The sequence below is a fragment of the Saimiri boliviensis genome, chromosome 1, assembly GCF_048565385.1.
Source record: "Saimiri boliviensis isolate mSaiBol1 chromosome 1, mSaiBol1.pri, whole genome shotgun sequence".
Classification (NCBI taxonomy): Eukaryota; Metazoa; Chordata; class Mammalia; order Primates; family Cebidae; genus Saimiri; species Saimiri boliviensis.
In genome coordinates this window covers 74,446,961-74,473,703 of record NC_133449.1, presented here as the reverse complement: position 1 = coordinate 74,473,703, position 26,743 = coordinate 74,446,961, and the positions used below count along the sequence as shown (strand labels likewise).

At 35.9% G+C, this 26,743-nt stretch overlaps 1 protein-coding gene across 8 annotated transcripts in view; it reads right to left on the bottom strand.

Annotated features, from left to right (window-relative positions):
- The window catches only part of WDPCP (WD repeat containing planar cell polarity effector), a 785,671-nt gene that overhangs the window by 355,005 nt on the left and 403,923 nt on the right, over positions 1 to 26,743 (bottom strand). For all 8 annotated transcript variants that reach the window (XR_012517640.1, XM_074399199.1, XM_074399192.1 and 5 more), the window contains 3 exons: positions 15,989 to 16,103; positions 13,546 to 13,679; positions 9,881 to 10,072 (listed from right to left, as the gene is read on the bottom strand). Coding sequence is in view for 7 of the 8 variants with exons in the window: in XM_074399199.1 (XP_074255300.1) it covers positions 9,881 to 10,072; positions 13,546 to 13,679; positions 15,989 to 16,103 (441 nt within the window). In the remaining variant the exon portion in view is untranslated. The remainder of the gene's footprint in view (positions 1 to 9,880; positions 10,073 to 13,545; positions 13,680 to 15,988; positions 16,104 to 26,743) is intronic.

Genomic DNA, 26,743 nt, shown 5'->3' with positions numbered 1-26,743 from the left:
GGCAGCAGCAGCAAAATGTGATCACAGATTCACAATCTTCCTCCAAATAGCTCTATCCCCAGCTGACCACTGAGCCAGGAGACAAGAGGACCATCTTTCTTATAGGACTGGGGCATGTCTGTTCTTCACACCCGCTTTGTCCAGCCCCTCCCAAGGCCCCTGCTTGGCCACTCCTCCAAGAGTGTGTACACAGCACAGCCTCCACTGCCCAGCCGGAGTGCTTTGCCAGTGGCCTTGGAGCATGCTGACTGCCCCAGCATAACCATGATCCAAACCAGGGGCAGAGAGCAAAGCTGCAGGCACAGTCCCAATGACCCAGCTCAGGGAGCCAAGCTGAGATCTGTGGCCAGCATGTAAGCAGGGGAAGAGCTTCCACTTTCAGAATACTCAGAAGAGTGAAACATGGGTACTGTGGGCTCTTGTGGGCTGGTATGGAACTGGGGCATGCCTCCCTCCAAAGGTTTATCTGGGAAGGGTATAGCCTGCCTAATAGCTACAGCCCCTATCTAAGAAAGCCTGAGGCCTAGAACACCTAACAAAAGTATTGTGGGAGGTGCGAGTGATCAGAGGGGGATTTCCCAAGGCCAGGGAATGGATCTGGTGAGGGGGTTATCTCACCTCCTACACCACAGAGAGATGCTTCCAATGTGCTGAAATACAAGAGCCACGTGGCTAAGAACCTATCTGCCAGTCTTTACTCTTAAGCGCCATCTACTGGATTGCAGTCTAAATTACAACACCAAAAATAATGCTTCCAGTATACATAGCTTGTGAAACCCAGGGCAACAACTAGCCACAAATGAAGATCCTGTGCAGGCATCTGGACCTGAAAGCATCCAGAAACAAGGCCTATTGACTGTACTCAATTTGTACCACAGTTTAAAACTCAAGGGAACAAATTGTAAAAACAGAAAGCCCCATTCAACAGTAGCAAATCCAAAAAGACAATACCAGCCCACTCACATGAGAAAGGATGGGTGCAAAATCTCTGGTGATTGAAAAAGTTAGAGTGTCCCCTTACTTCCAAACAAATGCGCTAGCTCCCTAGCAATGGTTCTTTACAAGACTGAAGTGACAGAAATGACACAGACTTCAGAATATGGGTAGCAATGAAGCTCATCAAGATTCAGCAGAAAGTTGAAACCCAATAGAAAGAATCCAGTGAATCCATTAAAATGATTCAAGAGTAGAAAGATGAAATAGTCGTTTTTAGAAACAATCAAACCCAACTTCTGAAACTGAAAAATTCATTACAAGAATTTCAAAATACGGTTGGAAGCATTAACAACATAAAAAACTAGGCTGGGAAAAGAATCTCAGAGCTCAAAAACCAGTTCTTCAAATCAACTCAGTAAGAAAAAACTTTTTAAAAAGAATTTTAAAAGGGAATAAAACTTGTACAAAATATGGGATTACGTAAAGAAACCAAACCTATGACTCACTAGCATTTCTGAGAGGCAAGAAGAGAGAGTAAGCAACTTGGAAAACATATTTGAGAATACAGTTCAAGAAAACGTTCCCAATCTTGCTAGACAGATTGACACGCAAATTCAAGAAATACAGAGAACCCATGCAAGACACTATAAAAGACAACCATTCTCAAGGCACATCCTCTTCAGACTGCCCAAAGTCAACACCAAAGAAAAAATCTTAAAGGGAGCTAGATAGAAAGGTCAGGTCACTTACAAAAGGAACCGTATCAGGCTAGCAGCAGACCTCTCAGAAGAAACTTAAAAGGCAGAAGAGGTGGCCAGGCACAGTGGCTCACGCCTGTAATCCCAGCACTGTGGGAGGCCGAGGCAGACTGATCACTAGGTCAGGAGTTCAAGACCAGACTAGCCAATATGGTGAAACCCTGTCTCTACTAAAAAACACAAAAATTAGCTGGGTGTGGTAGGGCACACCTGTAGTTCCAGCTACTCAGGAGACTGAGGCAGGAGAATCACTTGAACCCAAGAGGTGGAGGTTGCAGTGAGCTGAGATCATGCCACTGTACCCCAGCCTGGGTGACAGAGTGAGCCTCTGTCTCAGAAAAAAAAAAAAAAAAAAAAAAAAAGCATCTTTAAAGAAAAGAAATTCCAACCAAGAATATCATGTCTTACCAAACTAAGCTTCATAAGTGAAGAAGAAAAATGTTTCTCAAACAGGCAATGCCAAGGGAATTTCTTAACAGTACATCAGCCTTACAAGAGGTCCTTAAGGGAGTGGTAAACATGGAAACAAAAGAACAACACCTGCTACCGGGCCGGGCGCGGTGGCTCAAGCCTGTAATCCCAGCACTTTGGGAGGCAGAGGTGGGTGGATCACGAGGTCAAGAGATCGAGACCATCCTGGTCAACATGGTGAAACCCCATCTCTACTAAAAATACAAAAAATTAGCTGGGCATGGTGGCGCGTGCCTGTAATCCCAGCTACTCAGGAGGCTGAGGCAGGAGAATTGCCTGAACCCAGGAGGCGGAGGTTGCGGTGAGCCAAGATCACACCATTGCACTCCAGCCTGGGTAACATGAGCGAAACTCCGTCTCAAAAAAAAAAAAAAAAAAAAAAAAAAAAAGAACAATGCCTGCTACCATAAAAACACAAGTAAGCACATAACCCACAAATACTGTAAAGCAATTACACAATCATATCTACAAAACAACCAGCTAGTAACACAATGACAGCATCAAAATCTCACATATCAACATTAACTTTGAACGGAAATGGTCCAGATACCCCACTTAAAAGGCATGGAGTTGCAAGTTGAATAAAAAGACAAGATCCAAGTGTCTGTTGCCTTTAAGAGACTCAACTTACATTTAACAACACCCACTCACTCAAACTAAACAGATGGAGAAAGATCTATCATGAAACAGAAATCAAAAAAGAACAGGGGCCACTATTCTTATATCAGATAAAACAGACTTTAACAATAGTCGAGAAGGACAAAGAAGAGTATTACATAATAACAAAAGGGTTCAACTTAACAAGAAGACCTAACTACCCTAAATATATATGCACCCAACATTAGAGTACCTACATTCATAAAACAAGTTCTACTTGACCTACGTAAAAGACTTAGCCACACAATAATATTGAGGGAGAATTTAACAACCCACTGACAGTAACTGACAGATCATCAAGGCAATGAAATTCTGGACTAATTGGACCTGATAGTCATATAAGAGAATACTCCACCCAACAACCACAGAATATACCTTCTTCTCATCTGCACGAAGGACACACTCTAAAACTGACAACCTCCTCAGCCATAAAGCAAGTCTCAATAAATTTTTTAAAAAATCAAAATTATATCAACTATATTCTTGGATCGTATAGCAATAAAAATAGAAACCAATAGCAAAAGTTCTCTCAAAACCACAAAATTACATGGAAATTAAATAACTTACTCCTGAATAACTTCTGAGTAAACAATGAAATTAAGGCAGAAATTTTAAAATTCTTGAAATTAATGAAAACAGAGACACAACATACAAAATCTCTGGGTGAAAAGAGTGTTAAGAGGAAAGTTTACAGCAGTAAATGCCTACATCAAGAAGTTAGAATGCTCTGAAATTAACAATAAAACATTGCACTTAGAGGAACCAGGAAAAAAACAACAAATGAACCCCAAAGGTAGCAGGAGAAAAGAAAAAGCTAATATCAGAGAACTGATAAAATTGAAACACAAAAATCCATACAAAACATCAATGAAACCAAAAGTGGTTTTTTGACAGAATAAACAAGACTAATAGAGTGCTAGCTAGATTAACAAAGCAATAAAGAAAGAAGATCCAAATAAGCACAACCAGAAATGGCAAAGATGACACTACAACTAATCCCACAGGAATGCAAAAGATCCTTAGAGACTATGATGAACACCTCTATGCATACAACATAGAAAATCTATAGAAAATAAGATACATTCTTGGAAACACAAAAACCCCCAAGACCGAACCAGGAAGAAAGGGAAAACCTGAACAGACCAATAATGAGTTCCAAAATTGAATCAGTAATAAAAATCCTACCAACCAAAAAAAGCCCTGGACCAGATGGATTCACAGCCGAATTCTACCAGACGTAAAAAGAAGAACTGGTACCAATCCTACTGAAACTATTCCAAAAAAAATTCGAGGAGGGACTCCTCCCTAACTCATTCTACGAAGCCAGCATCATCCTGATACCAAAACCTGGCAGACACAACAAAAAAAGAAAACGTCAGGCCAACATCCCTGATGAACATAGATGCAAAAATCCTCAACAAAACACAAGCACACCAAATCCAGCAGCACACCAAAAAGTTAATTCACCACAATCAAGTAGGTTTTATCCCTGGGATGCAAGGTTGGTTCAACATACACAAATCAATAAATGTAATTTATCACATAAACAGTACTAAAGACAAAAACCACATAATTATCTCAACAGATGCAGAAAAGGCTTTCAATAAAATCCAACATCCTTTCATAACCCCCAACAAACAAGGTTTCGAAGGAACATACTTCAACATAATAAAAGACATCTATTTCAAATTCACAGGCCACATCATACTGAATGAGCAAAAGCTGGGAGCATTTTTCTTGAAAACTGGAACAAGACAAGAATGCCCACTCTCACCATTCCTATTCAGTATAGTACGGGAAGTCCTAGCCAGGGTAATCAGGCAAGATTCTTCTACACCAATAATGTCCAAGCTGATGGCCAGATCAAGAATGCAATCTCATTCACAACAGCCACGAAAAGAATAAAATGCCTAGGAAGACAGCTAACTAGAGAGGTGAAAGATCTCTACAATAAGAACTATAAGACACTGTTGAAAGAAATCAGAGACAACACAAATAAATGGACAAACATTCCATGCTCAGAGATTGAAAGAATCCTTATTGTTAAAATGGCCATAATGCCCAAAGCAACCTAGATATGGAACAGCATAGAGAACCCAGAAAAAAAGTCACACACCTACAACCATCCTGATCCTCAACAAACCTGATAAAAATAAGTAATGGGGAAATACTCCCTATTCAATAAACAGTGTTAGGATAGCTGGCTATTCATATGCAAAAGAATGAAACTGGAACCCCACCTATTACCATAAAAAAAATTAACTCAAGACGAATTAAAAATTTAAACCTAAGACCTCAAACTATAAATATCTTAGAAGGAAACCTAGGAAAAACCCTTCTCAATATCCATCTTGGCAAATAATTTATGTTAAAGACCTCAAACTCAAATGCAACAAAAACGCAAATTGATAAGTGGGGCCTAATTAAACTAAAGACCTTCTACACAGCAAGAGAAACTATAAAGGGAGTAAACAGCCAACCTACAGAATGAGAGAAAGTATTTGTGAACTTTGCATCCAACGACGGTCTAATATATAGGATATATAAGGAACGTAAACAAATCAAGAAGCAAAAAACAAATAACCTCTATAGAAAGCAGGCAAAGGGCATGAACTTCTCAACAGAAGACATACGCAAGTAGCCAACAAACATATGAAAGAATGCTCATAATCACCAATTATCAGAGAAATGCAAATCAAAAGCAAAATGATATATCATCACACACCAGAATGGCTTTTGTTAAAACTTCAAAAAATAACAGAAATTGGTGAGGTTACAGAGAAAAGGGGATACTTACACACTGATGGTGGATATGTAAATTAGTCTATTCACTGTGGAGTGCAGTTTGGAAATTTCTCAAAGAACTAAGAGATGAACTACCATTCGACCTAGCCATCCCATTACGGGGTATACACCAAAAAGAAAATAAATCATTCTACCAAAAGGGCATGTGAACCTGTAAGTTCACTACAGTGCTATTCACAATAGCAAAAACATAGAATCCACCCAGATGCCCATCAAATGGTGTACTGGATAAAGAAAATGTGATACACACACACACACACACACACACACACACACCATGAAATACTATGCAGCCACAAAAAAGAACAAAAGTATGTCCTTTGCAGCAACAGAGATACAGCTGGAGGCCATTATACTAAGTGAATTAATGCAGGAACAGAAAAGTAAATACAACAGTTCTCACTTATAAGTGGGAGCTATACACTGGGTATACATGCACATAAAGAGGAGAACAATAGACAGTGGGGACTAATAGTAGAGCAAGGACAGAGGAAGGAGGACAAGAACTGAAAAACTACCTTTTGGGTACTACATTCACTAGCTGGGTGATGGTTTTAATTGCACCCCAAACCACAGCATCATGCAATATACCTTTGTAACAAGCCTGCACAGGTACTTCACAATTCTAAAATACGTTGAAAAATAAAAGAAAAAGAGTATATGGAAATTCAAATGAAAACAACTACCATGTTATATGTGATAATTTAAATATACACCATTAAAATATGTTAATATTTTAAAATGAATTTACTGCTAAAAAAATTTTTTCTGTACCATCTATTGTACATTTTCAAAAACCTTTTTTCTTAGACTACATGATTTTCTGTTCTGTTCTTCTAATTAAGATATGGACTGTTGTTTACAGCTCTGTGATGTGAAATTAGACTAGCAGTTTTCTAATATCCATAAAATAATTTAAAAATGTTTCTCCTCTGAAAGTCACATAATTCAGTCACAGAGAGCTTATTTCTTTGTTTCCTTTGTTTTGTTGTTTTTAGCTGCTTCGTAAGCCAATTTTCTACTTAGAATCTACTGTTAAAATTCTCATTTGGTTCAGTATGTGGGCTTTATCCTTTCCATGGTCTGCTATGTAAAGAAAGATGGCTTTAAAAAATTTTTTTTTAAGTTTGCTGTATAGCAGTGGTTCTCAACTTGGATACACACAAGAATCACCTAGGGAACACATAAAAAATACTGCTACTCCCTCCCTTCCAGAGATTCGGATGTAACTGGTCTGGGTGAGCCCCTTTTAAAAGCTCTGTAAGTGACTTTAATACATTGTCAAGGCTAGGAACTACTGTTCTAAGATCCTTCCATTGTCCAAATAAAAGCTTATTATCTTTTCTGATTGAACCTAGATGATAAATGCTTTTTAAATATCCTATAGTTCAATAGATCCAATGAAGAAATTTCTTCTCTGTGAGGCTGCTATATTTTTAGTTTGAATTTTAGGGTTTAAGAGTATATTGCATCTTTATCCTGATGATTAGTCCAAGAAGCTCCTTGACTGCTACTGAAAAAAAAAAATTTAAAGGAATATATTCCTGAATACTACTTTAATAGACTGGTGCTTTTGGTTCATAATATTCTAAAAATTTCTATACCTCATATTTAAAGATTATGTCTCCACACACACACGGAAAACAATTAGTGTCCTAGACATTTCTTCTAAAAGATTACACTTTTTGCATAATAAATTTCACATAAAGTTCTAAAAAAGAAATCTTTACAAATTTTTCCAGCTAGAATAACTAAAAGGACTAATTCCTAAAACAAAAGCTCTTGACAAAAAAATGAATTATGTATCTTAACAAGATCAAAAGGGAGGAAATTATACAATCAGTGGTGAATAAAGAATCATGTATGAATTTGGATACTTTATGAAAAAATATTTGAATGCATAAAATGAGTAATTTTCTAGAAACACAAATTACAGAAATAAAAGGAAAAAAAACCCTTTAAAAGTAAAATCAGTAATGAAAAATCTACCCTCCCTGAAAGACACCACACCCAGGAAATTTTAAAGCTAAGTTTTACCAAACTTTCAAATATCAATTTCTTTTGGTACTGTTTCAGAGAGGAGAAAAGGAAAAAGCTAGCCAAATCATTCTACAAAGCTAGTATAACTTTGATATCGACCCTACAAAGGATAATTTAAAAAGTAAAATTGTGAGCCATGCTCATATTTGAGCACATTGAGAAGCCTCTTCAATCTTCCCTACTTAACATCTCTTTAAGTAGAATCAATCACCATTTCCGTTGGCTCCCACTACAGCTTATGCATACTCTACCCACAGCACCATTAACACTTTAATGCACTTACACATTTTCATATTTGTCTCTTATTGGCAGACACTAAGATCCTTGCTGGCAAGGACAGTTTCATATCCCCCGGTATGAAATACACTGTTTCCCCCCATGGTCATGCTCAATAGTTGCTAAATAACGGCTATTACAAGTAGAAATAGCATTAACGTGCACATGCAGAGGTAGGAAATCATGATTTCGTAAGTAAATTCATTTAACTAAGACATGGTTTATGTAAGGAAACAACATTGGAAAGGTAAGCCAAGGCCAATCAGGGTGGGTTTTTTAGTGCTGAGGCTGGGTTTGGTTTTAGCATCTATGGAAGACTTTTGGGCAGGCAATGTCTAAATCAGATCTGTGCTTCAGGATCCATAGAAGCACTTTTTGGAGCTGTTAAAGACCTAGAGGTGACCTATCAGGATTAAATCTATTGTTTTAAAAGTAAGAATACTAAAGCCAGAGAGGGAAGGTTATCAACTCAAAGCCACAGAACACAGAATTAGCTAGAAGCAGGCAGAAGCTTAGAGGGAGTCAACTTGATTAAAATCACATAGTAAGTACATGGGGCAACCAACAGGCAACCCCAAGTTTGTTCAATTATCTAGATGACACTAGGCAATGAGATATGTAGACTATGTATATCCTTTTAGGACAGTCCTAATTTCATATAAGGACTCATTTCAAAGAAAGGTAATTTGTAAAATATATAATTAAAAACTAATTATTTTTACTTTTCTAAGACACACATTTAATTGAATTCTAATTAGTTTAATTACATTAAGTCATTTTAACAAAGTCTTCTACTCATTGAACTTCTGAACCCAAGATCAATAAAATGGTGATCATGAACAGGAAGTGAGTAGGTAAAGAGCACTTCTTTAGCCTCACAAAAATCCGCACCTACATCACTACAAGTAATTTTAGTCACTGCAACAGAATTAGAAAAGTTTCAGAAAAAGCAAACTAAAAAATCTAGAAGTAATTAAGAGGATATTTGCAGAAGACATACATACATATATATTACACATCAAACTTTAGGATGCTCCAGTCTTAAAAGATAACCTGAAAGTTTATAAAGCTAGGAGAGGTAGGTAGGGATAGAAAATACTTAAACTTATTCATCTTATATTGAAATATTAATTCTGAGAAATAGAGGAAAATATAGGAACATACTATTTTATCTACATAAAAAGAGGGAGAGAGGGAGCTTTTTTTATAGTTATAATGAAAAAACAGAGAATTTTGTACCCAAAGTACTAGTACAAACTGAAAATACACATAGGTTCACATATATGAATGAATGATCAAACAATAATCATGAATTGATAGAGGATATAGTCCTTACCTCATAGACTAATCTATAGTTCTCCTTATATATCCTTGACCCAGCTAAGGTCTGGCATGAAGGGCCTTACACAATATAAGCATTTGACTAATGTTTGTTAATTGACTGAAGTTTGAAGAGGGTAATTGGTAACAAAAGCTTTCACAGGCATGATATGAGTAAACAGTAATGATGGAACTAATAATGATAATAACATGTGTCATAATAGTGAACAATGATTCAGGGCTTCATATATATTGATATTGCTCTAAATGCATGTATTAACTCATTCATCATCATTAACTCTATTTTTCAAATAATAAAACAATAGCACATACAAGTTAGTAACTTGGTCAAGGAGAGGAAGCTACATATTGGCAGAGCTAGCATTTGAACCTGGAAGCTTCACTCTAAATTACTACACTATTCTGACCAGCCCTGGAATTGTCTGGGAATCTTCTAGATGTGATACTTTTTAGGATCTCATTTCATATATAATTTTCTTTTTTTTAATATTTGAAAAAATAAATTATAGGTAAAAAATAATTCACATTTCTTTCAAAATAGAAAAATCTAATAATCCTATTTATACTTTATTAAAATGTACATATTTTAGATTTACCTCTAGTCTTCCTTGAACATAACCCAGGAGGAGTAGATTGGCTCTATCCTTCTCAGAAGAAATGGGGGCCCAAGGCCAAGCATCATCATTGACCAGTGGCCACCAGCAAACAACTCTATCATGAACACAGTTGATAGCTAGACGACGCTCTGTTGTCTTGTTTATTGGGCCAGGTATTTCATAATAGAAAATCTAATGATTTAAAAAAAGCATACATGAAACATTTCTTTTGAAAGACGCAAAATCCTCAAAGTATTACAAAAATGAAAGCATCTGGAAACGTAGATACATTCAAGTAAATATGCATGTTAAACATGTGCTTAAGAAGCTGTCAGAATTTACCAAATTCTTTTGACACATATATAAAAAAGACATATGCTCAAAATTCTCCCCATTTTAGCAAAGGAAAGAAAAGAAGAAATGTGAGTTAGGAAGGAAGTGAATGTAGCAATTCCAATCAATACCAAAATGTACAGTCATGGTTACTTGACAGTATCGACCTACACATAGGATTTAAGACCAACTGTATAAAATGACAAGTTCAGTACTGCTGACCAAGAATGTCTCACTACTATTTAAGACATAACATGTTAACAATGACTGACAACAATAAAAAGAAAAACAACTTGAGGCAAACATCTCTTTAAAGAATATATGAGACATATACACATATATTCTGCATAAAAGGGATAAGCCACAGTATCATGCATAAAAGTTTATGCAGCTTCTGAGAATTATGCTTCTCTTTCTTAGGAAGGATTTGTAGAATTTATTATTCAAACTATGTTATTTTGGAACATGGTTATTTGAAAACATAAGCACGGCACCATCTGTGTGACACATGCCAAGGAAATATAGATTGCACCGTATTTCTGCTTAAGGAATTAATGGAAGGTTGATAGCTTGGAAGAAAAAAAAAACTATCTTGCCATTGCTGGTCAGCAATAATCGAACCACTTTCTGGGGATTAAGCGCATGGCTAAGCCTACTGGACCAGACACTAGCAAAGGGCAGGGGGTCTTCTTATCAGAGAAATGCTTCTGGAGCCAGTCTCACTACATGACAGATTGCTTTCATATTCCTGTCTGCAAGGCAACAAAGGATGGCAGTAATGCGATAATGCCAGAGTGCAATGGGTGTTAAGAACCGGTTGCATTTATGTATTGTATTTAGTAAATAATCAGGCTCATCCAAATTGTGATCTCACCACTCAACCAAGGCCATTAAAATCAAGGTTAATGCTTTAATAATCCTCTGCTATTTTTTTTCAATATGGTCAAAAGGAACCCTTTTCTATTTGCATGGCCATAATATTATTGACCTCTTCATCCTCTGAATGCACATCAAAAGAAACTAAAATCAAAGTAATTACTAGTGTTGTCTCATGGTAAACATTTAACTCCTTGCACTGTCCCTTCACTGTTAAATAAATTGAATTGGATTTTTCAAATGTAGATAGGAAAACTTGTTAAAGGTCAATAGTTTAAGGATGTTTACCCTGCAATTTTCTTTGCCAAAATTATGTCAATCTGAAAGAATTAAATTATGGTACAGCTGTAAAGAAAAGCAAAATTACAATACTCTATACCACTTCCTCGTTTTAAAATCCAAATGGGCAATGACAGACAACACAGATGTACTTTATGCTAGTAAGTGCAATTTCTTGTATTTAAGCTCTCAGTATCATTGTTGTAAGTCTTCTTATTTGAGAGAAGTATCACAAAGAAATTGCTAAGTACTTAAAAATACACATATATTATTTTGATGTCTGATGTGCCACATAAATATGCTACCTATGAATTTCTAGATTAGTTTGAGTTACAATGAGTGACTGACATTTTCAGTTGTCACATAATGCAAATCACTTATGTTAGGAAATTTCGTGTTTCCTATGAGTTTAATATTATCAGTATTCTGTCATGATGATCAAGAGGGATAGTAAAATAAAAGAAATTTCTTAAAATATCCTTCCAATGGACAAACAGCAGATTTGACTAAGTATTAAATATATATATTTTAATATTAAACCAGAAAATAAAACTCATGAGCTTTCCAAGGGGAAACAGATTACTTTTCTAATGTACAGAAATGACATGATGTCCATGTTCCTATTTTCTCAAACCCAAAGGCATATTCAAATAAGCAAGTAAGTAATTTCTTTACTTAAGGCTTAAGGATCCAAATGCTAGATCTGTTTTCCATATCTTATCATAAAAAAAGATGACATCTTGATAGTTTCTCTCTGCTCTCAGGTAGCTACTACTCTTCAGTTGAGAAGATTTTGTCAAGCTATCACACCTAACATGAAGAAACTAGTCATCCAAAATTTTATATATACTTACTTTAAATGGGTTAATGCACACTGGTACATTTTAAAGAACGATCATAGTAAATAAACAATATTTCAAGTAAATCTGGAGTTAGCCATTCTTGAACTAACATCCCTTAAGAATGCTAGTATCATTTTTGTTTTGGCTAACCAGGTATCACATATAAGTAGCACTGATTTCCTGTTTTAAAAAATCTATATTAGAGTTTGACAGAAGTTTCACAAAGCTGGCAAACAAAACCAGATTGTAGTTTATTACCATAATGAAAAACTCATTGAATATATTTTATTCCATGTTAAATTTATTTTTTATAAGAATAAATGTTTCTACTAAATAAAACTAAACCTTCCCACACTACTGCCACCTCACGGATAAGTAATAATCCCAAAGGGTCAAAGGTTAAGTTAAATACTACTTTGCCAAAGACACACACGCGTTTCAAGTTACAGAGCTAGCTTCTCAAACTCTCTGCCCTTGAATTGCTATAGATGCTCTAGGTATGGCTAAGTGTGCATCTTTTTTAAGGAAGCTGTATATCAGCTGTGTTCCCAGCGAACAGTGAACTGTCTCAAATCCACATCACAGAGGTTGGATCAATCTTGCAAACACAAGTCATTGCTGAAAAGAGGCCTTGAACTGAAACAGCCTGGAAAATGTATTAGATACTCATCCTAGCAGAGAATATGCCTTCCCAGCAGTTAAAATGTAATGTGGCAAAACTTAAATTAAACACATCACTTAAAATAAAAATTCTGCCTTAACAGATAGAAAGCCCCTGATACAGTAAGGAAACAAATTACCTGGAGTTAGTGAAGAGAGAGATACTAATACATGAAGGAGATTTCTTTTTGCATTTTCTCCAGTTATACTTGGAGGGGGAGGGTTCTTCCCCCTCCCTGTTTATTACACTTTTCTATTAACCTTTGAAAGTGCCTTCTTTCTTTCTTCTCTTATGAAGTGGAAACCAGAGCAGCTATCCTACACTAGAAAGATGGTATGGGGTCTTAGCGTAAAATGAGAATGGTATATATACTACCACTAGCAAGAAAACCATTTTCAAAAGTGTAACTTGCCTCTACTATCTGTCTTTGACAACTATTAATACTATTTAAATTGCTCCAAACATGCCATTGTTAGACACACCCCCATAGCAGGAGTAAAAAAGAAAACTTAGGATGGCCACTGTTTGCAATTAATTAAGCTTAATCCTGTAACATTTCCAGTTTTTCTGAAATCCAGCAATGTTCAAGAATAATGAGCAGAACACGAACTTATGTTGATACTCATATATACCTTAATAATTAATAAAAGGACTATATAAATCAAAATCTTTACCTTATAATCCAAGGCTGACAGTTTTTCCAGTCTTTTGTTTACATCAGAAGAATCCATCTTCTTGGTAAACTGAATAAAACATAGCTTGTTTTGTGCCAGAAATGATAAGATGATAAAACTGTCTGTGAGAAGAGCTAAAAAACATAATTAGATAATATCAAGTTAGAATAAAATAATGAGTAAACACGGAAATATTACAAAAAGCTATTTTCAAACATACATACTACATATTAATTGAAATCACTGAAGTCTCCTGAATATCATTATAGCATTTTACAAAAATATTAAAGATATTAGGAACAAACAACAATTATCAATCTAATCATGTATGATTCTTTTTTCCTGTGACTATTTCAATATACACTAATGTGTGGAGACAACCACCGAATTAGATGTATTTAGAATCGGGGCTATAAAGGTATTTTAAAAAACTATTTCATACCTGAATATGGAGATGAAAACATTCTATTTTATTTGTGCTAAGATTTTAATCCTAATTACTTATCCATGAAGTGGCAGTAGTGTGGGAAGATTTAGTTTTATTTAGCAGAAATATTTATTCTTATAAAAAATAAATTTAACATGGAACAAAATATAGGATAAAAATAATCTGAGGATAAAGTAGATTTATTAGGGGATATTGATCAGTGATCTCCACCAGTCTCTTTATTTAAAAACATTTTATCAATGAATCCTCTTTTAGGGGTATACAAGCTGGAGGAAATAAAGCATATTACACCCAATATGTACATATTTATGTACCCAATATTTAATCATACCCAGTATTTAATCATGAAAATTAGCAACAATATTTCTACAGCTTTGTCACTAAAGCACACAGATAGGTAGATAACTAATATTCATGGATTATATAAAGAGCCATTAATGTTATATAAAGTTATTGATAAAAACATATTACAGGAATCTGAGAAATGTTTTGCATCATTCCTAGCATAAATTATTAAATGTTTTATACATTTTCCTTTACTTTCACACCCCAACCATGCAAATATCGACCAACAGCAGATCTACACAATTACAAGAGAATCTGGAGAACTGCCAAGAAATCACACTGTTACCATATTCCCCTGAGAATGTATTATTTTGGGTATAAATAAAAGAAATACGCGAAAAAGGGTAACTCAGAGACACGAATTGTGTTGGATATCTCCTTTTAATTCTCATTCAGGAGTATCAATTTAAGAAAATCATCACAGCCAGTATTTTATTTGTAGTACCAACCAAGGGCTCAATTATTAGACATATGAAAATGGAACCTCTTCCAAAGGGAAGCTTCCTCAGCACCTTACTCCTGTAAGGAAGGGGAAATGGCATGCTTACAATCCTACCCCCAGCTTATTACTAACACTAATGTTGCTAATTATAGCCATCCTGCAGAGTTCTTTTCTTCAAGATGATGTGATTGTGTCTGATTTATTCAGAGGTGGCTAGTAAGAGCACACAGCAGACAGAAGATTTCTTTATTCTCACCTCTGTCCTTTCCACTAGGACATACTTCCTTTGATTACTAAATTTAAGATACTGACCATTTCAATCTTTCATAATAATACAATGTTTCTCAACCTTCTTACCTTGAATGAAAGAATATAATCTTTAAAAATTCAGGAGTCAGCACAGTATAGTGAAAAGAAAACGTACTTTGCAGCTAGAACCTGTATTCAAATCTCAGCAAAATCACTTTCTAGCTATATGACTCTGGACACGTTCCTTAGTAGCTCAGCTTCCGTTTCCTTATACAACTGTTTTGTTGTATGAAATGAAATAGGTACATTAGGAACCCAACATAGAGCCTTTTGGCTCAATAAATGTCAGTATCCTTCTTATTCAATAGCTGGCTTAACATCTTTTTCTTATGTGCTTTGTACCAATTATACAAATCAGTGACTGATTATGATGTCACTTAATAGGATCTGATTATGCAGTATATTTGGCATTGATAGTTACTATTTAGAAAATACAGCCCACAGTCTCTCAAAAGTTAATATTCCTAAGATTTTAGTAACAAAGAATCTTCCTATGACAGCCAAAACACCAATTGTTTACTGGTTACTGGGTTGATATATTTGTGTTATTTATTCAAAATTCATTTGGAAATGAAATATATATTTGAAGTACCAATTATAAAGAACTAATTTTAAAATAATGAAAACAAAAGTCTATTTTGAAAAAATGTTCACTTCTTCTAAAGAAAAAGTGAAAACTCACAATATAAGCTTAACACTTGACAAGAAGAAAAAAACATCGATATTAAATATCAGTCAAAACTTGTATTGGTCCCAGGGAGGTTTAAGTATGCTATTACAAGCAATTACTTGTTGTGTTTGCAAGTCCCCAGTGGTAATAATTAGTCTACCTGTTGACACACTATTTCTCCTGCCCCACTGTTAATGTAGGCAATTGATTTGCACATGGGGGTAATTACCATCACTGATGGTGTCTGAGATGAGTTTCCCCACCAGGCTTCTGTCAATCACCACTTTCTCCAGCTGTGGCCCAGAAAGGCTTAGGGACACCAGCACACCTGAACCAAAGAGGAGCTAAAAACAGGTAAGGAGGGAAGAGAGGGAAGAAGACATGCTGTGATTGAGAATCTTTAAAAAACCTCTCTCCAAATGTACAACTTATACAGATATTTTACACATGCATCTACACTATAACATGATAGAGAATTTTCTTCACTGAAAAACAATTACTGACATTATGGGTAAAAAGAGACAGGTGGTTAAAGGATGCAATGCAATAAGTGCATTGATTAAAGCTACATGCAGAAACCTAATTTAGTCTGTTTATCAGAAGTCTAATCTTATAAATACTTAGAAACCACCTATGCAGAAATAACTACTTTGTTTTGGATTCAGAAAATGTACTGTATTCTATTGAGATATTTTGAAAGATTACTACTATATAATAAACCAAAACATTTCTTGAGGTTTGAATAGTCATTGCTGCACATTAAATACATAAGAGATGCCACTATTACAATATAAATAGCTAATGTCATGCATTTATTTGGAAGTTAAACACTATTTCTAAAAATAAAGATCTTATCAGTCTAAAATGTTAAAATACATGTAAATCAAGGCAATTAAGTAAAATGTTAAATTTTTAAATCATAAACAATACATATCAGAAACAATTTCACAAGGAGAGATAGAGGAATACAGTAAAGCATCTAGGCTTTATCAATATCAGTGTTCACAAAATCACTCGACAAAAGATGACTGGATATCACCATTATAATTTTATACTGCTCCTTTCCATTTGTGGCAGCATAATTCATTCATCTCCAAATGTTTAAAACTTCTGAAAGGACTATGCATATGTGTATGCTTGTTATCTATGAGATTATGAAATATCAACATTGGAAGAAATTGTTTCACCTTCAAGGCAACAGACTCAAAGCTGATGAATCATGGAATAACATATGGTATAAGAAGAAAAAAACCAATTGTCAGTAAACTAATCATCAACATGCTAGCCAAATTCAAAGACAACTTTGATTTTAAACAAAACAGGGGAATCCCCCACCCACCTAGGCATCATGTCCCAGCTAGAGAGGATGATTCTGTGTTGAGACATATTTGGACATGTGTTAAAGATAAGCAGCATGAGGGACCAGGGTAATATAAAGACAGACCACCATTCCTTACTGCCTAACAGATTCCAGGCACATGATTCAGAAAAGAAACTGAAGAGTTTCTTTGCATTTACTGTTAGAACTCTTGTCCTAGTCACCAGAAAGTTTACCTTTACTTGACTTAACAGATTATTCCATTTTATATTAATACCTCTAAAGGGGCAAAGAGTGGGAGGTACTTAATCATCTTTATGGGTTTTGGAGACCAGTAGGAGTCTCCAAATTTAAAATGTTTCACGAATTAATCTCTACTGAATTACATCCAGCCCTACCATAAACCTTAATGGCAAATAGTGATATTTCCTTTTTGAAGAATCCCCCCATAGCAACACAGCATGTGGTCTTCACTCCCCAAATTCTCCCTTATCAGGCAATTTTAGGGACATCTTTCCTATGTACTTCTCCCCTTTCTCCTTTATTCAAAACATCTCTAAAATCTATTGTTTTCTATTTATTTTTCTCTACTAAAGCTTTACACCTATACTCTTAAGCACTTCTTCTCCTAACTACCCACTGACTATCAGCTCCTTAAGGATATTTGCTTGGCCACATTTATCTTTGTAGTTCCAAGAATACAGTAGGTGCTCCACAAATGTTTGGAGAAAGAATAATAACTAACTCGATGGTACATCAGATAATTCAGAGTTACAAAAAACTCAGTCTAATTTTCCATTTCCACATGATGTGGATGTTCCTTCTGCAGCATCCCTTCAAGCATCTAGCCCATGCTTGAATAGTGCCAGTGATCAGGAGCTCACTGTTTCACAGAAAAGCTATTCTAACATGGGTCAGTTGTAATCAATTTAAAGATTCTTCATTAATTTTTTAATTCACCAAAAACTGAATGTTGATTATATACCAAGCACTGAAGTAAAGGGCTCAAAAAAAAAATCAAATATAATTCTTAAAGGTAGGTTAAATACAGGTTAATAAAAAGAGGTCGAGATCAAAGCAAATAACTGTAATAAAGTGCTGTTACCAGTTTACCACACCTATTATAGAAGTGCTTACTGGGTAGACTCAGAGAACTGAGAAGGAGGTGGTGACTCTTGAGACTGGGGCTAAGGATGCAACTGACTCCCTACAACTTCCACAGTACCTCAATTCTTCAATAGCACCCACCTCAAATATTCAAAGAAAATAACACAGTGGTTAAGGGCACAGACTCTGAAATCAGAATAAAATCAGAATTGGCCATACCTGTTACTAGCTGTGTGACACTTAGTGTAATTAAACCTCTCTATACCTTCATTTCCTCATCTGAAAATAAACACCTCCTTCACAGGATGAGGACTAAATAACTTTTTACAAAAAACGTTTAGAATAATGCCCTAATTGATTCAACCATTACTTGTATGATACTGTCCATAGTCTCCAAATCACTGCTCCTGCCTCCATGCATAGATCAGTTATCTAACCAATGTATGCAAGCTTTTGGTTCCATGATACTCATCCCTTTGAATCCTATATTTAATAATGAATATCCTCACTACATTGTTAACCAACTCTGAACACATTTGTCTTTTTAAAAACCTTGTAACCCAGAATGGGCTCAGTGTTAGACATGGAACACTCAGGTGAGATGTAACTAGTAAAAAATGTAATCTTTTGTTGCCTTTCCCATTTGCTGTAATTTCACAGGATATTGTCTCCAAAATATTTGCAAGTTCCTTCAGAACTCTAGAGTTTAATTTTTCCAAGTCTCTAATTTCTTTTACCTTGTTTTCTGTTCTCACCACTGCTGTCATGAAATAACCCATATAGCTAAACAAAAATTGCTTTTTCTATGTATGAGTATTTGTTATAAAATTCTTTTTAAAACCCACTTTTATGGGATGAAGAAGGGCAGTGCAGCCTGTGAGAGTAGGTAAATGAGGGAATAGCTGCCGGAAAAGATTCAGAGGGGTGAGGGTAATGGAGCCAAAAGCATGCATACACTGGTTAGATAACTAATCTATGCATGGAAGCAGGAGCATTGATTTGGAGACTATGGATCCTGCCAAGTGAGGTTAGGCATTCCTCCAGAATCTTTTTCAAAGAATAGGTGCATCCGCTTTTTCATAAATTCACTCATTCATCCCATATATATATATATATATATATATATATATATATAATTTTAGTATATCATATAAGCCAGGCACTGTTCCAGGTGCTGAGAAAGCAGTGAACAAAACAGACAATACCCGTGCCCTCCCTGCCCTCATGGAGCCTGCATTCAAGTGTGGACGCAGATAATAAAACAAATAATTTTAATATAATATGCAACAGCAATAAGAACTATAGAGCAAATTTAGGAGGGTGCTACTTTAAGCAAGATGGCTAATAAAGAAATAAGCCTCTCTGAGGAACTAACATTTGAATATAGACCCAAATGAAGTAAAGGAATAAGCCACATAAATATCTGAAGAAAAGGAGCTCAAGGCAGAGAGAAGAGCAAATGCAAAAACTCTGAGGTGGGAATGTGCCTAGGCTGATTGAAGAAAATTAGGCCAGTGTGGCGGGAGGGGAGTGATCAAAAGGGATATTCATAGAGTTTGAAATCAGAGAAGCAGTCAAGGGTCAGGTTAGGTTAGAAATTGTTGAAGAGAAGTCATTGAGTTTTAAGCAGCACAGAACTATAATATAATTTATTTTTAAGTGGGGGGTAGGCCAGATGTGGTGGCTCACGCCTGTAATCCCAGCACTTTGGGGGACTGAGGCTGGTGGATCACCGGAGCTCAATAATTAGAAACCAGCCTTGACCAACATGGTGAAACCTCGTCTCTACTAAAAACACAAAAATCAGCTGGGCATCATGGCATCCACCTATAATCCCAGCTACTAGGGAGACTGAAGCAGGAGAATCACTTGAACCCAGGAGGTGGAGGTTACAGTGAGCCAAGATCATGCCATTGCACTCCATCCTGGGCAACAAGAGGAAAACTCCGTCACAAAATATAAAAAAATAAAAATAAATAAAGTGGGGTGTCAGGGCAAGAGTGAAGCAAGGAGACCATCACCAGCCTATTGCATTGATTGAGGTGACAGAAAATGATGGCTTAGACTAGAATGAGGAAATGATAAGTGGGCAGAATTGAGATATATTTTAAGAAGTATCTACTAGCGCTTGCTGAAAAATTGAATGTGGTATATGAGAGAAAGACTCAAAGATTTTTGGCATGAGTAATAGTTTACTTTGACTGGAAATGCTAGAGGAAAAGCAAATTTAGGTTATGAAGAATCAAGAGTTTAATTTTGACAAGTTAAAGTATTTATGGACATACCAGGGGAGAGATCTAGTATGTAATCAGAAATGAGTCTCAACTTCATGAGGGACTACAGATGTATATTTAGTAGTCATCAACAATACAAAGGTAATATGTAAAGTTGTGGTACTAGACATGATCTCCTTTAAAAAATGAGTAGAAAGACAGAAATCGATCTAAGGTCTGAGATCTGGGACATCCTAACCCAAAAGATCAGTTTAGCCCTCTTATTGAACCTACTAAGTTTAGATACTTGAAAGATTAGGTATGTCCACCATTTCATATCTCCAAATGACCTATGGACTAGAGACACCCTGACACCACATTTTGGAATAAGAAGGTATAAATCAATTAATAAGCTAATTAATGCATTTCTATAAAACAGCCTATGGGGAAGCATAAAGTTGTCAAGTACTGGTGCCAAAGATATTCCTGGATATTGTAAAGGAGATAACTAGAGTTAGAAAAATATAGTCAAGGAAAGAATATTCCAGCCCAGACAGAAAAGTGCTATTCTCTGTCTGTTTCCCAAAAGTGGTCAGTCCTTAAGACCTCCAAAATGGAAAGGGGCTATGTAAGATTTGGTAGGACAAAAAGGAAAAAGAGCACCAAGATAGTGTCCTATTCCATTGCAAGGGGTTGGAGGGAGGCTTCTGGTAGCTCAAAAAATTAAAAAAGAGCAGGCAAGGTGGTAAAGAGAGGCATGCCTGAAGCAGATCTGAACTGAAAAGACCCTCAGGATGAACCAATGAGAAGGCCAGTGGGATCTCCCAACACTTTCCCAATTTAAATGTTGTTTAAACATTGTGCAAGAAATAATTGAGGCAAATAGGAACCAAAACTCTTCTTTCTCACACCCCTGCAGAAATAAGTACCTTCCTTATTATTCCTACTCTGACCATGTCTATGTTGCTTTTCTCATTTTCTCCTTCTCATTTTCTTCAATAAGCTCATACTATAAAGGTAAGTTTTCTCTTTAAGAAACTCAGAACTGATTTTTGCAATATCCAGATGGCTCTTCAAATTGGCTTCTCTTAACCCTAAAGTCTATGGTACTTAGATTTAGGATTAAATTGGAAGTGAAATGGTACTTTGAGGAGAATGAGAAAATTGTATCAGATGACATCAGACACCATTAACTGAAACAAAACATAAATAACATCTGAGTTTTGTTCAGTAGGTTAAAAAAAAAAAAAATGAGTGCCTCCTACATACATGTCAGGAGACAAAGGTGAATATAGTTAAAGATAAAAAATAATCAGTTGATTTACTATAGGAAATTTACTTAAGGAGAAAAAACAAAAGGACGAGAAATAAACAGGTATTTTTTCTGGATAGAAAAGTGAGGTTTCTCACTGGGGTACCGCAGTGGGGTTTCCCAAAAATTTGTATGGTGGCATTGAATATATGGAATACACATGTACCTAGAAATCTGCCTGCAAAGTCCATTACAATTTAATAAATCTCATTTTCTCACTTATTCTCATTATAAAACAAATGATGCCATATTTTAATCCCTAATGTAACTTTAAAATCCAGCTAACTATATTTGCATAAAAGTGATCATTCCCAGAAAGTATTTATAACCATGTCAAATTCACAAAATAAAATGAGGTTTGAAGATAGATTTTATATTTGTCAGTAGTTTTAAAGATCTAAAGGGTTAAAAGCAGTGGTGAGAAGTAAAGAGAAACGCAAATCAGATAATACTTTTTTTGTATGATATTTTATAATTATAGAAGACTTTTATATGCACCATAATGCATGTAAAATGCCAGTATAACTGATACAAAATAAGTATGTAAGTTTTGAAAACAATAGTAATAAGGTTAATTTCATCCTCATACTAATTCCCAATCAGAAGGGTAAAGCAATTAATCAAAGGTCTCATAATGAGTGGGAAAGTAGAGACCAAGACAGGTCTACTAATGACAAATCCTATATACTCTTTCTCCACTGTTGAGGAATTAATATGCTTAACTCTCACTTCTCAGTTGACTTCCATGCAAAATCCCATGTGATTTTCTTCTCTCCAGCTCTTTTCTTCACTCAAACAAGTCTCCCTCTAAACCAGTGGTCCCCAGTGCCCAGGCCGCTGACCAGTATCCCTTTGTGGCCTGTTAGGAACCAGGCCACACAGCAGGAGGTAAGTGGTGGGTGAGCAAGCATTGAGTTCCACCTCCTGTCAGATCAGCTACAGCATTACATTCTCAAAGGAGGCAAACCCTATTGGGAACTATGCATGTGAGCGATCTAGGTTGTATGCTCCTTATGAGAATCTAATGCCTGATGATCTGAGGTCTGTGGAAAAATTGTTTTCCATGAAACCAGTCCCTGGTGCTGCCACGGGACCACTACTCTAAACTGCTGCTCCCTGGTTCTCAAATGGGGATAACTTTGGTCACCAGGAGACAAGACATCTGGCAACATCTAGAGACACTGTGGTTGTCACCACCTTTATATATTAGCCATTTCCACAAAGCCTCACTTTAAAAGAACGCTTGTAAATGAGTTGCTGTGGAAACAAACATGTTTTCCATGTCTCCATTAGCCAGATTTGGAACCTTTTCAAATTTTAATCAAAGTTTTCTCACATACAGAAAGGGTAATGTGATAAGCTATCCTCTCTCATGAGTGACAGACAGGTCAGATATCGCAAATGGACTGGTGGGCAGTGCATAGTCCAACTCAAGAGTCTACAGGAAACCCACCCTCTGTGTTTCTAAGCATGTTCAGGGCTATCACTATAATGACTAATGCTACTTTTCAAGATACAAAGTGCCCCAAGGCAAGTAATTGAGCTACTTCAGCTAGAAATATCTTGTTAGAAGGCCTCCTTGCTTTTGTTCTCATTCTCTGCTCACAAATCAGCTTTCTTATCTATAAGTCAGTCTCTTAAGTAACTCATCCATAAGGTGGTAATACCCCAAGGAAATGAGCAATGTCTATGATGCCAAATATATCTCACATAGTAAGTTAATAAACTGCCATTCCGGTTAATAAATCAAGTCACTTCCTAATTTGGCTATTGTGAATGCTGTTAGTACAAGAAAATAAATGGAGATAACATAAAAGATTGATAAGTTTAATTAATCAGAAAATTTTTTCCCAACTGTATGATACACTGTTGAAGGTAGTGGTGGGGGTGGGGGCATTTTTAGAAGTTACAGACCTATACATATTACTAGGAAAAAAACAAGAGTAGTACTGGTATACATACGCATACAGAAATTGTATAAACACAAGAAAACATCAGAAAAAAATAAAACCAAAGCTGTTGATAGCAGGCATCTCACAGAGATAAAATTGGGACCCAGAGGGCACAAACTTTAATTTCTTGCTATATAGAATTTTTTTAAATTGATATTAGGGATGATTTCTTAAACCTTTTGTGTATTACTCAGTATTTTCTATGAAAATTTTCAAAAGTAAGAAATGCTTAAAATATCTAGCCACAAATATATTTCTTATTTTATGGTTCTGAAGAGATGCTAGAAATGTGTTTCTCAGAATACTGAAAATGCACTAAGAGTTGTTTCTCACTAAAAGAATCAAATAGGAAACTGAAATAAGTCCCTTGTCTCTGCAATTTAATTTACTAAAAAAATTTAAGACAATTTTGTTCTTATTACATTGCCTTAATTACTCATCTATGTCCAATTTCCGTATTTACTAAAAATATTGCCACTAATAGTTGTAAAGTATGGTACATCTAAATTATGGATTACTATGTACCTAGTAAAAATAAGGAGATAGATGTAGATCACTGACAGGTGTGTCATATATTGTTATGCAAAGAAAGTTACAGAAAAATATATAGAGAGGGATTCCATTTATTTTTTTTTAATGTGTGTATACATATACATACACAAATGAGTGTTTGAAGAAAGATATAAGCCAAATTGCTGAACACAGTTACTGCTGGAGAAGGAAATGAGTCTGGGGTAGGGGAGCTTTTATTTTTTACTATATATCTATTTGTATACTATGCCATTTTATGATTGCCAGAAATCATTTTATTATTTTAAATTTAAAAACATTAAAAGAGGGAATAAAGAACTCCACTAAATCTCCTCTCACTTCATTTGGTATGAGATTGCCATTTTTAAGCTCTCACCTTTACCTAACAAACTTCAAATTCACCATTAAATACTGCTGATTCTCTTTGTTCCATTTATCTCAGATCTACCACTTTTAATATACATCCTGTCCATTCTCTTTTACTAGGACCATACTCAACAGCTGCCCTTTACAACTTTCAGTTCTCCTCCATAATCCATATTGCTGTAGTATAAATGAAAAAGACCATTTCTCAAAGCATAGTCCATGAAATAATAATCATTGAAGATGTTTCAAGAAAGTAAGCTTGGCAACTTTTCATATCATAGGCTCCTCTCAAAGACTGACAACCATGCTTCCTGAGTTAATTTAAATATACATATACAAGACACACACACACATACACACACACACACACACACACACACCCTTAATATGCAATGAGATATGCTTCCTAATTTATCAGCATAGAGTATTATGGTGAGTTTAAGCACAGCAGAAATTTCTTAGGGTATTGTTAAATTGTTACTGCTACATTTTGTGTGGTTAGAAATACAAAACTCCCAAATCTTTGAGAATAAATATGATCACAGAAAGAAAATGTGGTATATATACTCAAGAATACTATTCAGCCTTAAAAAGAAATTCTGTCATTTGTGACAACATGGATGAACCTGTGAGACATTATGCTAAGGGAAATAAGCTAGGTAGAGAAAGACAAATAATGCATGATCTCACTTATCTGTGGAATCTAAGAGAGTCAAACTCATATCAGTAGAGAGTATGATGGTAGTTACCAGGCTTGGCAGAGGGGAAATGGGGCGATATTGGTCAAAAGGTACAAAGTTTTAACTAGAAAGGAGAAATATATTTTAGAGATCTACTGTACAACACAGTGGCTAAAGTTAATAATAATGTGTTATATATTTCAAAACTGCTAAAAGATCAGATTTTAAATGTTCTCACCAGAAAAAAATGATATGGGAGATGACAGATGTGTTACCTACTTTGATTTAATCATTCCAATACGTGTACATATAGCAAAACATCACATTGTATGCCATAAATATATGCAATTATTATTTATCATTGAAAAAACTTGAATAAAAGTGAAAAAAAAATCTATCATAAAATAGTCGCAGAAAGTTTTACAACTTCTCCTCCCAAATATTTGATAACCTCCCTCCTGAAACTTTCAGTCAAGTCAGTGAGGTAGTTAGTGATTAGATGGTCACACAATAAATGTCCAACTGGAACTGCAAGGAGTGTCAAGAAGTACATAGTGAAATGCAGTTCAATATGGCTGAGACATAAGACACCCACCCTTTCTAGAAAAGAAGAACCAAAATTATGCATAGGTAATCATATCTTGAACAGAACATCTAGAAGAGAACACTAGAGTCCGACAGAAAAGTCAGGGGAAATACCTGGGGTACATAAGAAAAAGAAAACAAGTGGCCACCTCATCCAAGATTGATTGGGAGCCCCAAAGGCCTTGGTATTACCGGGAAAGAGTAAGTCACAGAAATTCAGTGGTCCATATCTCCAACACAGACTGCTGCAATATGAACCATGAGAGACCTCCTGTAACCACACAAACCCCAACACTAGCATGGATGTTGGAGACCCTGAGAGGGCACCACACGAGAGGGAAAACTTGTACTGGGTCATGCACCCTAACTCTGAGACTTAAGTGGTTGCAGTTGGGTACCACTGCGACAGCATAGCTGTCATATCATATCAACCACAGCCCTCATGTCTCCACATCCTAAGAGCTTCAACTGACATCCCAGTGTCCACATAGAAGACTACAGCAATATAGCACTGGTTGGTCCCAACGGTACTATGGGGTCTCCAGTACTTTAGCCTACAGAGAGTACTAATTCTTGGGGAAACAATGGTGCACTGCACCAAAAAGACAGCCCCAGGGACAAAGGAAAGCAAAGTGTATGCTTTCCAGAGCCTGAGAGCTCCCTGTCTAGAACTTTGAGAAGTGACCCTGCCTGAAGCAGTGGCACAAACTCTATGCTCAGTCTCACAAGCAGAGTGAGATATTCTCCCACCAGGAGAGTAACCCTTGGGGTTGGGCTCACACATAGAGACCAGGACTCTTTCTTCCTTTCCACACACCACTGCAGGCATAGCCACTGCTGCTACCCTGGAGGCTACGGCAAGTGAGCTGGAGGGCTGTCTGTCTGGGGCTGCAGTGGTGACTGAGGTCCCACCAGTGGCA